The 13,809-nt window shown below is 52.6% G+C and overlaps 1 protein-coding gene across 3 annotated transcripts in view; it reads right to left on the bottom strand.

Annotated features, from left to right (window-relative positions):
* Positions 1–13,809, bottom strand: part of GIT1 (GIT ArfGAP 1) — a 28,065-nt gene extending 14,256 nt beyond the window's left edge. Inside the window, exon 1 of one of the 3 annotated variants that reach the window (XM_078154780.1) lies at positions 13,375–13,809. In XM_078154780.1, the coding sequence (XP_078010906.1) occupies positions 13,375–13,426 (52 nt within the window). In that variant the 5' untranslated portion in view covers positions 13,427–13,809. The remainder of the gene's footprint in view (positions 1–13,374) is intronic. The other 2 variants (XM_078154781.1, XM_020963322.2) reach the window with 2 other exon arrangements.

Genomic DNA, 13,809 nt, shown 5'->3' with positions numbered 1-13,809 from the left:
AGCCTTCCCTAGTAAAAAAAAACAATTAAGCAAACTCAACATAGCAACCACATCTGACTACATACATGGCATTCCCCACCTCTCCTTTCCAGGGAATGGAATTGGGATATGAATTGAGGCGTCTTGATACTTCTGGGGAACCCTCTGCTTTCAGATAGACTCTGACCCAGCAAGAGCAACAGCAACTGTTGCAAATAGACCCTCCACAAGGCACCCTCTACTCCCCCGCCCCTGGTAGCGGCTGGTACACCTTAACCAAGGTGGATTGCTCCCATAGGCCAGGAGGCCTGGAAGCAGGGAGGGCTTCTGCTCAGGAAGGGGCCTGGGGCGGTCACTCCACTGGGACACACAAACACCTCACGCTCCTCCCTTTCTCTCTCTCTGGAACAGACGTGAAGCTGTCACCTCACCTCCAGCTCATCCTTCCGCTCTGCCAAGTTCGGAGGCACCAGCCTTCCCCTCCCCCACCAGGGCCTGGCCCCCTTCCCCTCCCCTCCTCCACCCACTCCCACACCTCGGGCATGCATGGAACAACTGGTACAAATCCAGGACTTATTATCTATGATCTTGACTTACTATCTGTGTGACTTTGGGCAAGGCCTAGCCATGCCTCCGTTTCCTCATCTGTCAAATGAGCTGGCCTCTGAGGTCCCAGCTCTAGCTCTAGAATCCAGAGGGTTACACAGCTCAGGTGCTAAGTCTAGTCCCACCCAGCGCAAACACCACGCCAAAGCCCCTGGTGTCTAAGGCGGGATCCCACTGGCCTGGAAGTAGGTGAATTAGAGACACACCCCTCATCCCCTAGTGTCAGAGAAGAGTCCCCATGGCCCACAAGCAGCATGGAGTAGTGAAGTACTGGGCTTCAAGCTGAGAGGCCTTGGTTTCAAATCTTGTCTCAAACACGAAGCTGCACGACCCTTGGTAAGCTGCAACTCCTCTGAGCCTCAGTTCCTCATCTATAAAATGGCCTCTCAGGGCTCTTCCAGTTCTGTTTCTTTATTCTATGGCTTCCTGCCCACAATCCCACATCCCAGAGAGTTCAAGGGTCTCTACTGGAGCAGGAAAAACAAAAGGAGATAATGGCAGCTGAGTGAGTCATGCTGTGCATTGCAGTACCAGGCACTGTGCTGAGACCTGGGGGCACAACGGACCAATGAGCATTTATTAAAGACCTACTGTGTGCCAGGCACTATGCTTGGGTACAACTGATCGACAAACATTAAAGACCTACTGTGTGCCAGGTACTATGCTTGGGTACAACGGATCGACAAACATTTAATAAAAACCTACTGTGTGCCAGGTACTATGCTTGGGTACAACTGATCGACAAACATTAAAGACCTACTGTGTGCCAGGTACTATGCTTGGGTACAACGGATGGACAAACATTTATTAAAGACCTACTGGGTGCCAGGTACAATGCTTGGGTACAACAGATCAACAAACATTTATTAAAGACCTACTGTGTGCCAGGTACTATGCTTGGGTACAACAGATCGACAAACATTTATTAAAGACCTACTGTGTGCTGGGTACTATGCTCATACCTGGGGACACAATCAACCAATAAGCACCTATGAGAAACCTACTGTGTGCCAGGCACTGTGGAGGGAATGGAGAATATCAAGACCCAGGTGAAATAGTGCTTGCCCTCCAAGAGTTTATACTCTTATCAGGGAAGCCGAGTCCACACATTAGGTTCCAATCCTTTGCCCAGCTCATGGGTATCTAGGTCGCTGGTAGTGGGCAGGAAGCAACCTCTTGTGTAGGGGGTCTTGGGTGGAAGTCATGGGATCACTCTGCTATCTCCCTCATTACCTCTCCCAGTGATCCTGGCCCCCAAGGCCCAGCATAGAAACATGGCTCAGGATGAGAGAGGAGGAAACGCTGGTCTGGGGCCAGAGGGTGGGGAGTGATGTCGCCTCAGAGAAGGCTGCCATGTGGGACCCCTTCTCTGGCCTAGGCCTCCCCACACACTCCCGGACAAAGCATCCATCAGCCGTAAGGACAGTTCACACTCCAGAACTGAGAAGCCCTTCCACAGCCTCTCATCTGACTTCAGCCATGGCACCTCCCTCTCCATCTACCTCTGCCTCCCCCTCAGGAGCTTCTGGGACCCCTCACAGGGGCTGAGGTCCCGGAAGTAAATCCAACCAGGGATCTGAGGGGGCTATCGACAAAAATGTAAGACACGCCAGTATTGGCATCCCCAGAGGTCGTGCTGGTGGGAGGGGTGGGGGTACCCCCTACTTCCCTTTCCAAAGAAGGCCTTCCCAGGCCCTGAGGGAGTGGGGGTAGGGCCAGCTGCACTGAACACAAGCTGAGAAAAGGTCACAGGGGAGAAAGCCACTATTGTGTGCCTGCCCAGAGGAGAGGCAGCGCCTCTCTTGTCCCCTCTCCCCCTCCCTGCTCAGGGTCACCCAACTCTACCCCTGCCCCTCCCCCAGGCAGAGAGCCAATGCCACCCCCCCCCCCCAGCCAAGATGCCCATCAGGGGAGGCTGTATCCTGTCCCTTCTTCCTCTGACTCAGCCATCTCTGAGTGGCTTGGTTAGAGCCTCAGTCCTTCTGCATCTCAATGGGGTAACTAACTACCCAGAAGACAGCAGAACCAGGGAGCCAGTGGGGAGGGGAGACAGGGAAGAGTAGCTCTTACAGTAAGGGACAGTGTGTTGTGATGGATAGAGAGCAAGCCTCTGTGTTAGAAAGACCTGGGTTCGAGTGTTGGTTTTGACACCACCTGGCTGTGTGCCCCTGGTCATCCCTAACCTCTCAATGATGAAAGCTGCCAGGTGAGCACCAACAGACCGGGGCAGAGGGAGCTGCTCCCTACACCAGGGAAATCAGCCCCATTCAGATGAAAAAGCAAAACCACATGTCCCATACTAATGAATCAGCCCTCACATCGCTACTTACAGGTGCTCGAGGATCAAAGCGTAGATTTTGAGTCAGATGGCATCTTAGCCTCTTTTTACAGAAAAGGAAACTGAGGCCCCAGGAAGGGAAGTGATCTGCCAAGAATCACACAGCCAAGAAACAGTACAGCTGAGACTCGAACCCAGGTCATCACACAGTAGGGTGTGATCACACAGGAAAACCCAGGTTTTTCTGACTCCCAGTCCAGTCCTTCATGCTGCCAGATGAAGGCAAATGTTATCACCCCCACTTTACAGATAAGAAAATGGAGACTTGGAAAGGTGAGATGCATTTTGAAGCCTCCCTGACCCCTAAATCTACCACACTTAATTTCCAAGCAAGCCCCATAACCTCTCCAAAGCCTCAGTTCTTTCATCTATAAATGGGGACAGTGTATGTCAGAAGAAAACCTCAGAACCCAACTAGAGCCACAGCTGTTATCACCAGGACCTGTGCTTTTCCCTTGGCCAAATCTGCCTCCTGTGGGACAGCAACCAGACAAGAGAGAGGAAAGTGTTAGGAGGCAGAGGGGCGCGGTGCGGCACAGTGAGGCGCCAGGAGATCTGGGTTCAGCTTCTCCTTCTCTCACTTCCTGCCTTAGGCCCTGGGACAAGTGACTTGGCCTCTCCGCTGAAGTGACTTCATCTGTGAAAAATGGTCCTACAGGAGACGGACGGCTCATGTGCCTTCCAAGTCTCAATCCTAGGAGGCTAAACCATTGATTCCTGCGTCCATGGGAAGGAGACAGAGCAGGCCCTTGACGCCACAGGGAAGACTAAGGACCAGTGAAGGGCCTTCCCCCGCAACACTGGGCCGGGGATCTGAAAGCACTTTCCAGACACACACTATACCAAGGGCTCAAACTCATTTTCATGTCCTGGACCTCTCTGGAAGTCTGCTGAAGCCTGTGGAATGCCTTCTCAGAAGCATGTTTTTAAATATATATGTAACACACACGATTTCAAAGGAAGTCAATGATCAAAATATTAAAGAAAAAAAAGTCACAGACCCCAGGTTAAGAACGTTTCGGGCTTAGACCCTCAAGGAAATGAGGCCTGACTGGGACTGCGGAGCCCTGCTTCCTTGGATTCTCCTTCATTTTGCCTTCAGACTCCCCCCCTTTTCTATCCTCCCTCTCTCTCTTCTCCCCCTCCCTCTCTTCTTCCCTCTTCTATGGTTTTGTCCCCTCTATCTCCTTTCCTCTCTTCCCTCTACTTTTTCTTCTCTCTTGTTCTTTCTTCCTCTCCCCCTCCCTCTCTTCTTCCCTTTTCTCCTATGGTTTTGTCGCCTCTATCTCCTTTCCTCTCTTCCCTCCATTTTCCCTTCTCTCTTCTTCCTTCTTCCTCTCTTCTCTTCCATCCCCTCTTCCCTTTGCCTGTCCTCACCTCCCTCTCTCTTCCACCCTTCTCTTCCATCTCTCTCCCCTCTTTCTCCATCTCCCCCTTTCTCCCTTCTTTTACAATGTTCCCTTACTTGGACTGGAAATAGGAAGTGCCTTGTCCTATCAGCAACCTGGCATTGAAGGGAACACCTGAAGAAGTGACATAGGTCATCTAGGACTGGGGCGCTCTTTGCTGAACACACAGCAGGACGGAGCCAGGTCAGACCTTAAGAAGTGACTCTCAAAGGTTGGGAGCTGGAGGGTCATAGCTCTGGAGTTGGAAGGAATCTCAGAGGCCATCCAGCCCTACCTCATTTTACAGATGGGGAAACTGAGGTCCGGGGAAGTTAGGAGACTTGTCCAAGGTCACAATGGTAATGAGCCTCAGTGGTGAGACTTGAACCCACATCCTCTGCAGAGCCAGGCACTCCTCTTTTCACCATATACAACGCCTCCATGTATGAGGGACAACAGGACAGAGACTGTCTTCTCATCCCCTTTCTTTTTGAGCTGGGTTAGGGTCTTGACTACTTGGAGACCAGGCTAACTTCAAGATTCAGGGTGAAGAGGCAGAAAGAGTCCTCAGCCAGGGGTCAAAAGACTCAGGAGCACAGTCCTTGTCTGCCACTAAATGGCTGGGCAACACAGGGAAGAGCACTTAACCCCCCTGGGTCTGCTCACTTCTTGGTAGAATGAGGGGGTTGGTTAAGATTTTCACTAGAGGTCCCCTGCCTGTTCCCATATTCTACATGGGCCTGGAGTTAAGAAGAGCTGAGTTTAAATTCAGCCTCAGACACTTACTAGCTGTGTGACCCTGAGGAAGTCACTTAACCAATGTCTGCCTCAGTTTCCTCATCTGTAAAATGGGGACAATAACAGCATCTACCTCCCAGAGAAGTTAAGAAGATCAAATGAGATATTCTTTGTAAAGTATTTAGCACTGTGCCTGGCATACAGTAAGCACTTAATAAATGCTTGCTTTTTTCCTTTCTTCTTCCGGGACAGTCTTCCATCCAGGACAATGTGTCCCAGAGAAGCAAAAACTGAAGTGCAACCATGATCTCAGCCCAGGGGGTGGGATGGGGTAGGAGGGAGCAGGTCCTAGTGAACCAGAGTGGCTGAGCCCTATTCTGAAAGCCCCTCTGGGTCAGGGGCCAGCCACCAGCCCATTCTCAGGAAACTGAGAATGACTCAGCCAGAGTTCCTCTGTGCCGGGCTTCTGGAAAACCAGGGTCTCAGCCTCAGGATTACCACCTAGATCCACCTAGATCTGGATCAGCCACAGAGAGTTGGAAGGCATCCCAGAGGCCAGTCAGACAAACTGAGGCCTCAGGAAGAGAAAGTGGCTTGCTCAAGGTCACACAGTGATTATCAGTGGTGGATGGAATTGACTGCAGAGACACTGACGGTCTTCTCCACAGTCACAGTGAGACCTGAGGGATGCTACCAGTCACATGTGAATGACTAAGAAACGTGTCTAGCATCTGCCTCCCACTGCCATTCACCCACCACTCAGATCTTCCACTTACAGTACTCAACTTTCCCTATCTAGGATTTAGGGCAATCCCCCCCCCACCCCTGCCACACCAAGAAAAGTGGCAAAGAATGATGTCATTGGCACTACCTAATAAACATACTCGGTGAAGCCTAATGTCCTGGCAGCTGCTAGGGGCAAGAAAGTTTACTTTTGGTTTCCAAGTAACCTGTGGGACCTCAGTGCCAATAGGTGGCACCTCCTCCCTTCCCCTTCTCAACACTCCTAATACTTGGCAATGCAACGCAGAGAAGAGCAAAACTGGCTGGCACCTATGCCAACCCACCTGGGCTCTCTGGCCATGGCATGGAGCCAAGATGGCCACTGGTCTTATCCCCAGCCCCTGCACCTCGACAGCAAGGGATAGCAATATGTCAGCAGGGAGGTTCAAAATGAAACCCTCCACCCAAAGCATACTCTAGGATAGGAAAAGGAACTGGGAGGGGAGATTTGTGGTCCCGAGTGACCACAGCTTCTACCCCGCTTTCTTCAAGCCAGTGAAAGAGGGGAGGGTAGAAAGTCAAGAGCAGATATGGTCTGTGTCCAAGAGAGGGCACTTCCCAAATCCCCTGAGAATTCTTGCCCCCACATCTACTTTCTGCTTCACATTAACACTAGGTGACCTATAGGTGGACCAGTGCATAAGATGCCTTGGAGAGTGCCTGGGGCCCATTCACGGTCCAGAGGCCTCAAGTCTGGGGAGGGACGGGGGTAGGAGAGGGAGGGGGCAGAACAAAGCAAAACAAACAATAAACACTGGCTATCACCACTCTGAGTAAGGACTTTGGGTGGCCAGGGGGAGGTCTCTGTGGTCCTTCCTGTTCCCTCAGCCCTCAGCAAAGGCTGATGGGGGGAGGGGGACTCAATAGGGGGACATAAGCCTCAGGACTGAACAATGGTGGCCAGGCGGAAGTTCTGGTCTGAGTTCATTGTTTGCCAGTTCAGTTCTTTCCAAGCAACAGAGGCAAATGAGAAATACACACACACACACACACACACACACACACACACACACCCTTCAGTGCCTCCCCAGTTCCTGTCCCCAACCCATCTCTCTCATCTCATTCCTACCCCTGAACAAAATACCCTGAGCTTGTAGACCCTAGCTCAGGAAACATTAAAGAGGGCGAATCTGGGATAAGAACTGGTATTCTGGGTTCTGAAACTGGAGTGTGTGTGTGTGTGTGTGTGTGTGTGTGTGTGTGTTAGTAATAGTAAATATTGTGTTTTGAGGTTTTCATAGGGGGTGTCACATTTAGCCTCTCTGTAAATCAACATTTCCTTCCAAGTGAAGTGACTTGCCCAAGGTCATAGAGCAAAATGTAGGGGTGTGTGTATGTGTATATGTGTATACATATATATACACACATACATATATGGGTATGTATGTATAGAAAGTTTCTCCACTAACTCAATAAAGCTAGACATGACATAGCTCATAGGGGGCAGGGAGAAAGGGACAGGAAGGGAAGGAATTTCAAGGGGAAATCTGGGAGAACTGCTAGTGCCATTCCCCAGGACCCTCCCCCCCCAACCATCCTGTCCTGTCCCTCAGACTAGGCACTCACCTGAATTACTAGAGGGGGAGGGGGAGTTGGGATTTTTTTAATCAGGGCAGGGTTCAGGCTCCTGGGTGTGGGTGAGCTAGTGAGCACCGGGAAAGGGAAAAAGGGTGGAAACCGGAAACTGAATGCAGAGAAGGGCAGGGTCATTTACTGGGGTGTATTTATTAACCACATTCCCCCTTTGAAAACAGGTCCAGGGGATGTGACATGAGTTTAGGTTCCAGGAGCTGAATTCCAAACCTCAGTTTCCCTTTCCTGAGCAATGAGAACAGGAAAGAAAGGGCCACAAGAATCTAACCCCTGAAACTAGGGCGGATGGTCATGAGCACTTCCCCTATGGCTAGAGGAACAGGCAGAAACTGGGCAGTCAGCTTGCTTTCCTAAAGGGGTCCATGCTGGGATAGTCGGCCCTGCCTTTCAGAAGATGGTAAGGCTATCAGTATCAGAGGGGCCTTCAATGCTGCCCAAGGCAGAGCTGACTTCAGCTGTGGGGGTAGGGAGCCAGATAAGCAGATGGTTACAGGAGGACACGGGGTGAACAGCAGGGGCTGGGGTGAAGCAGGGGGTGAGCCAGAGCCAGGCATGTGGTCGAGCCCAGCTTGCTGAGGCATGTGACCAGAGAATGGGCAGCAGTTTGGGCCTTGGTGGTTCCAAAGAGCTGGCCAGTGCCACTCTCTGTCAGATCCAAGACCCACGTTAGAGCAGCATCGAGAAAGAGAGGGAAGGCACATTTTGCCTCCAGGCTATTCCCCTGCCCATCTCCGGGCCACCCCAAGGGCGGACATGGGCACAGATGGCTCCCGAAGAGGTGGCACGGGCAGCTATGCCATGGCCAGCTGCACAGTTTGGCACCGGTGCCTGCTGCCTACTCGCTCTGACGTTGTCTAGGGCAAGATGGGACAAAGGCAGGGCCCCTCTGTGGAGAAAGGGGACAACCGCCTACCACCTTCTCATCCACTCAGGTCGTTCTTTATCTCATCCTGATGTCTGCCCTGCCACCATCTCCACGCATCTCCCTTTGGCCAAGGCTACAGGCACTCTCTCTAGGGGGAGGGGGGGCAGGAGAAGGGGAATCACTGCCCTCAGTAATCAGAGAAGGTGAGGATGAGAGACTGACGGGGGAGGGATACAAGGAGGTCTTCCCTGCAACCGGGGTAGGTAAGACTCTGCCGACATGTTCAGGAGGCTGGACATTGTCAGATTAGGGATCACAGCTGGAATTGACCAGAAACACCTTGACCAATTCCCTCATTTAAAGCAGGGGAAACTGAGGCTCATCTAGGTTAAGTGACTGAGGCTAAGCTTCAGATCTCCAAGTAATCATAAGGCAATCGTGTAAAGCATTCTGTAAGCTTTTAAGTGCTACACACAAGTGAATCTGTTACTGCTATAAAACATGGTGTGTAATATTGAATAACTTCTATTTGCATAGTGCTTGAGTCTCTGAAACACTTTGTATACTTCCTGTCATTTGAGTCTTATGGCTGTCACTCTGTGAGGTTGGTAATACAGGTATTTTAATCTCCATTTTACAGACAAGGAAACTGAGGCAGGCAAAGTGACCTGGGCCCTTAGACTCCAAATCCAGAGCTCCTTCCATTTTCCCAAAGCCCCTTCTTCTTCCCCATAAGCTACCTTGTGGACCATGTGGACCTCTCACATATCAGGACTGATCTGGGCGTGCCAAGGCATAGGCCATGGACCTAACTCAGCACCCAGGCTAGGGAGGAGAGAGAGGGGGCATTGGAGCAGCCCCCCTGGACCAGCAATGACAAAGATGGGCTTCAATTCCTGCCACGGATGCCAGTGACACCCTGGCTGTACCTCACCCTCACAAAACCATCTCTTCTTTCCTCCATCAAAGCTCCTTCACCCGTGGCACGCCCACGGCGAGCAACCACTGGTACCCCAAAACACAGAAGGGCAGTGACTTTATTATAACCCTCTCTGTCTGTTGGGGCTGCCACTGAGATGGAATGGGGTTGGGAAGTGTGAAAACACAAGTGTTAATAAATAACCAGATACCACAATTCACCATTCATAGGATCCCAGACCTAGATCATCGTCTAGCCCCCTCACTGTACAGAGGTGCAAACTGAGGCCCAGAGGAGTAAAGTCACAAAGCTAGTAAATAAGAGCTAATATCTGAACCTATCCATTGGGATCTTTGGTGGTACAGTGGATAGACTGCTGGGCCTGGAGTCAAGAAGACCTGAGTTCAAATACAGCTTGATCTGAAATGACCAGGCAGGTCATTTCACATATTTGCCTCAGTTTCCTCAATTGTAAAATGAGGATAATAATAGCACCTACCACCCTGAGTTGTCTGAGGATCTCATGAGTTAATAACTGTAAAGCACTTAGCACAGTACAGTACACTGTAGGTGCTAAATAAATGTTAGAGATCACCACCACCACCACCACCACCACCACCATCGTCATGATTAAATGCCTCCAAGTCAGCATTCTTTTTCCACTTTTCAAATAAAAGTCCCCAAACACTATACTAAGAGTACCCAAGGCCATGGGAAATGGGGATAGAAGACATGAGCTAAACATTCAAAGGCTTAGTGGGCGACCCAGAGAGTTGAGAAAGGAGAATCAATGAAGCTCACTACCTGAGTGACCTTGAGCACTGACTCTCTCTGGTCCTCAGTTTCCTCATCTGTGAAATGAGGGGATTAGATAAGATGGCCTTCGAGGCCCCTTCTAGCTCTAGACATCGTTGATTCTGTGATAAAACAGTAATGCCCCACTCATGCCAGAAACAGAGAACTAAAGCATTGGGCTCAGAGATCAGAGGATAGAAAGTTAGGATGGACGACAGAGAGCATCTCACATCCAGCCTTTCCTTCTGTAAGTGACTGACTTACCCAAGGGCACCTAGCAGAGCTGGGATGCCTTCTGACTCCAAACTCCTAATCCAATCTTCCAGAAAAGAACCTGGATCCGAGAGGGGTCTTATTTGAGGGCAGCCATATTGTGCATCTGTGTCGGGGATGGGCCTTCCCCCAGGGCTAGGGTTCCAACTAGACTCTAACTTTGCCTGGAAGAACTCAGTTAGTTTGTCTTCATTGGGCTCTCTGGGGTCTGATACAGCCACCGATGAGGAGCCCTGGCACTTCTACCCCTGTCCTGGCCACCTCTCTTCTACTCAGAGTAGGATGTTAAACACAACCGATGAGAGCTCTTTCTAGGCATCTGTCTGTACCAATGCCAGTGTCCAAGTCTTTGAAAAGACTGTCCCTTGTGCCTGGAATGCACTCTCTCCTTACCTCAAGGCATCTTTAATTTCCTTAACTTCCTTCAAACTTCCTTCCACTAACATGTCATACTACTTTCTCTATAGGATCCTTCCTATGGAGAAAAGGAAATTCCTCCAGTTGCTAGCAATTCCTTTCTGAAATTAATTTGTAAATATTTATATGATTTCCTTATAGAATATAAGTTCCTTGAAGGCAAGGCCTGTTTCAGGGTTTTGGGTTGTTGTTGGGTTTTTTTTTTGGTCCTTATATTTCCAGCAGCTAGATCACATAGCAGGTGATTAATTAATGCTTGGTGATTATCTCACTTGAACCTAACAGCCCAGCCAGTAGGGACTACAGGCATTAACAGCACGACTTAATAGAGAAGGAATTGAGGTTCCAAGAGATTGCCGTGACCAGGGTTAGAGGTAGTTAGTGCCGGAGCCAGAATTGAAAGCTTTTTCCAGACTCTAAACCCGGGCCTCTATTAACTATGCCAGGCTACCTCTCCAGAAGAGATGAGCAGGGCAGAAGAGGGGCCCTGAGGGCATAGTTCCATGCCAACCTGGGGATATCTCATTCAACAAAGAGACTAACACTCTGACACTAACAGGGTCACCAGAGGGCCACAGAGCTGGGCAACCACAGAGATACCACCACCAACTTCCTCTATCCCTCGACTGGGCATTCACAAGAAACTAGAAAGCTTGTCCTGATGTCCCTCATCCCTATCTCAAAATGATAATTGGAGCTGACAGAGCAACACTGGAGAGGTGAAGAGGGGGCAAACACCTAGACAAGCCCCCCCACTCAGATCCTTTCTGCCCACCTGGAGAGGGCATATTGGAGCACCAGCTGCCCAAAGAGTTCAAAACATGCCTTCTGGGGTTCTCTGGAAACTTCCCAGAGGGATCTGTAACCCAGAACCTAAGTGGGAATAGGAGGGGGGGCTGGCACAAGGCTGAGGAATCACAGGGGTCTCTGGGGTCATCTAGGCCACTTTCCTTCATTTTACAGATGATGGAACTATGGCCCAGAGAGGTTACCTATGACCATCAAGACTTCCCTAACCCATACTGCAACAGGCTGCTCAGATCGAAAAGGCCCCTTCTGCCTCCTGAACCAACCCTTCCACACCAGAAGGAAACAGCTGCTCTGCTCTCTGTCCACTCATTTCTTCCCTGGGGCCAAAGCAGGTAGAGGTGGGGAGCTCCCACATAGAATGGAACTCCACACCTCTGGGGAGAAGAGGAAACACCAGTTAACATAGTAGCAGAGGCAGCTGACCCTCAGACCCTAGGTTTCCCTGGCATTGAGCTAAAGCTGGAAGGGACCTCAGAAACCATCAAAGGCCAATCCCTTCATTTTCCAGAGAAGGTAAGGGGCTCGTGGACCCACAGAATAAGTGGCTGAGGCAGGATTTGAATCTAGGTGGGATGTGAGTCCAGTATCCTATACAGTAACATACTCCCCCTACTTGCTTGCCCTGGATTTTATCCACAGACTCTGGGCATCCATGTCCTAGGGTCTGTCCTGTGCTCCCTGCCTGATACCACTGGCGCTGGGATTTCCCACTTCCCTGTCAAGTGGTAGTTGGGGAGAAGGATAACCACATCTCAAGACCCAGGCCCCAGGCCTGCCCACCCTCCCCCATCCAGCAGGCTTTGTTTATGGGGTTGAGGAACTGTGTCTCAGGCTTCCATTTGGCCTGACAGAGTAAGTCTGAGAGCCCCTAGGACCTTAAGAGGCCTAGGAATCAGTCACCACCTCCTGAAGAATTAACTGGAATCTAGGGCCTGACCCCAGCCCCTTATACAGCTCTAACCTCCCCAGAAGAACAGCCTTACCAGGCCTGGAGCACGCCAGAATGCCTAAAGACAAGCATCCCTTGGGTAACCCTTGCCTTCCGAGTACCTTTTGTGAAAAATATCCAGGCCAATGGATTGAGAGCTGGGGTATGTGCATCCCTGAACAAGGTGAGGGCAGGAGACACCTGCCCACCCCCTTTGCCCACAGATGCCCTCTGCAGCTACAGCAATCGTGGAACGTGTGAGCAGCAGGTGTAAGACAGAAGGAGGCAGCCGAGACTCCATGACACAAACTAAGAACACACGCTTCCACCCCCCTAAGGAAAAATCCTTCTCGCTTCCCCCACAGCCCTTCTGCCGCCTATGAGCTGGGGGGGGGCTGGCTCCCCCCATCTATACTCCGTCTGGGGGGATTGGGCAAAGGAGAGGTTAGCAAAGCGGCTCACAGGGTCTGGTTTCCCCAGACTGCCGAAGGAAGAAGGCACAGGGAAACGTCCTTCCTGAAGCACGGACCCTGGTGGCCTGAGGGGTGGGGGTGCCGTAGAGGTGGGGGTGCTAAGGGGACAAGATGACCCATGACCGAACTAGGCACGACTAGCCGCCCAGCCACCGCACGCTGCGCCCAGTCTGCGGGCTCCCCCCTCCCCTCGTAGCTCGGGCCCCCGTGCACCCCCTTGCCCCTCCCAAGGACACCTGGCTCTGCAGTGGCTGCCGAGGCCGCAGCCCCCAGCCTCCCGCCCGACCGCTGCGAGGCAGGGATGGAGGAGGGGGGGTTCTACCGACCGGACCTGGAGGGGGGGCGGCGCATCCCGGCCCGGGTCCCGTCCTGCCCCCGGCCTTCGGGGCGCTGCCGTCTCGGCCTCCTCCCCCCCGGGCCCAGTGGCCCGTCCTCGGTCCCCGGTGCCCGCCCCCGGCCCGGGCCTTACCCGGGGCGCTGCAGTCCGCACACACCTCGGCCCGCGGCCCCTTCCGGGACATCCTCAGCGGCGAGGCGGCCGCAGCCCTCTGGGCCAGCGTGGGGGGCGCGCGGGGCTGCTGGGGGGCCCGGGCGGGGGCGTCGGCTGCAGGCAGGGGCTTCCCGATGCCGCCGCCGAGGCTGAGGCTGCTGCCGCCCGGGCTCTTGCGGCGCCCGCAGCCACGGCCACTGCTGCTGCTGAGGCTGCGGCGGCCGCGGCGGTGGCGGCGGCAGCGGCCGCTCCCCGCCGCGAGTCCGCCCCCTCGGGGCCCCGGCCGGCGGCGCTCAGATCGCCCCCCGACCCGTCCTCTCCGGCCGCCCCTCGGTCCACTTCGCGGGTTGGCCCGCCCGGCTCGGCTCGCCTCGGCCCGGCCCGGCCCCTGGCTCTCTGGCTCTCCGCAGGCTG

This window comes from Phascolarctos cinereus, unplaced genomic scaffold (assembly GCF_003287225.1).
Source record: "Phascolarctos cinereus isolate Bilbo 61053 unplaced genomic scaffold, phaCin_HiC Scaffold_5;HRSCAF=322, whole genome shotgun sequence".
NCBI classification, from domain to species: domain Eukaryota; kingdom Metazoa; phylum Chordata; class Mammalia; order Diprotodontia; family Phascolarctidae; genus Phascolarctos; species Phascolarctos cinereus.
Note: the sequence above shows the minus strand (reverse complement) of the source record. Positions and strands in the feature narration are given on the sequence as shown.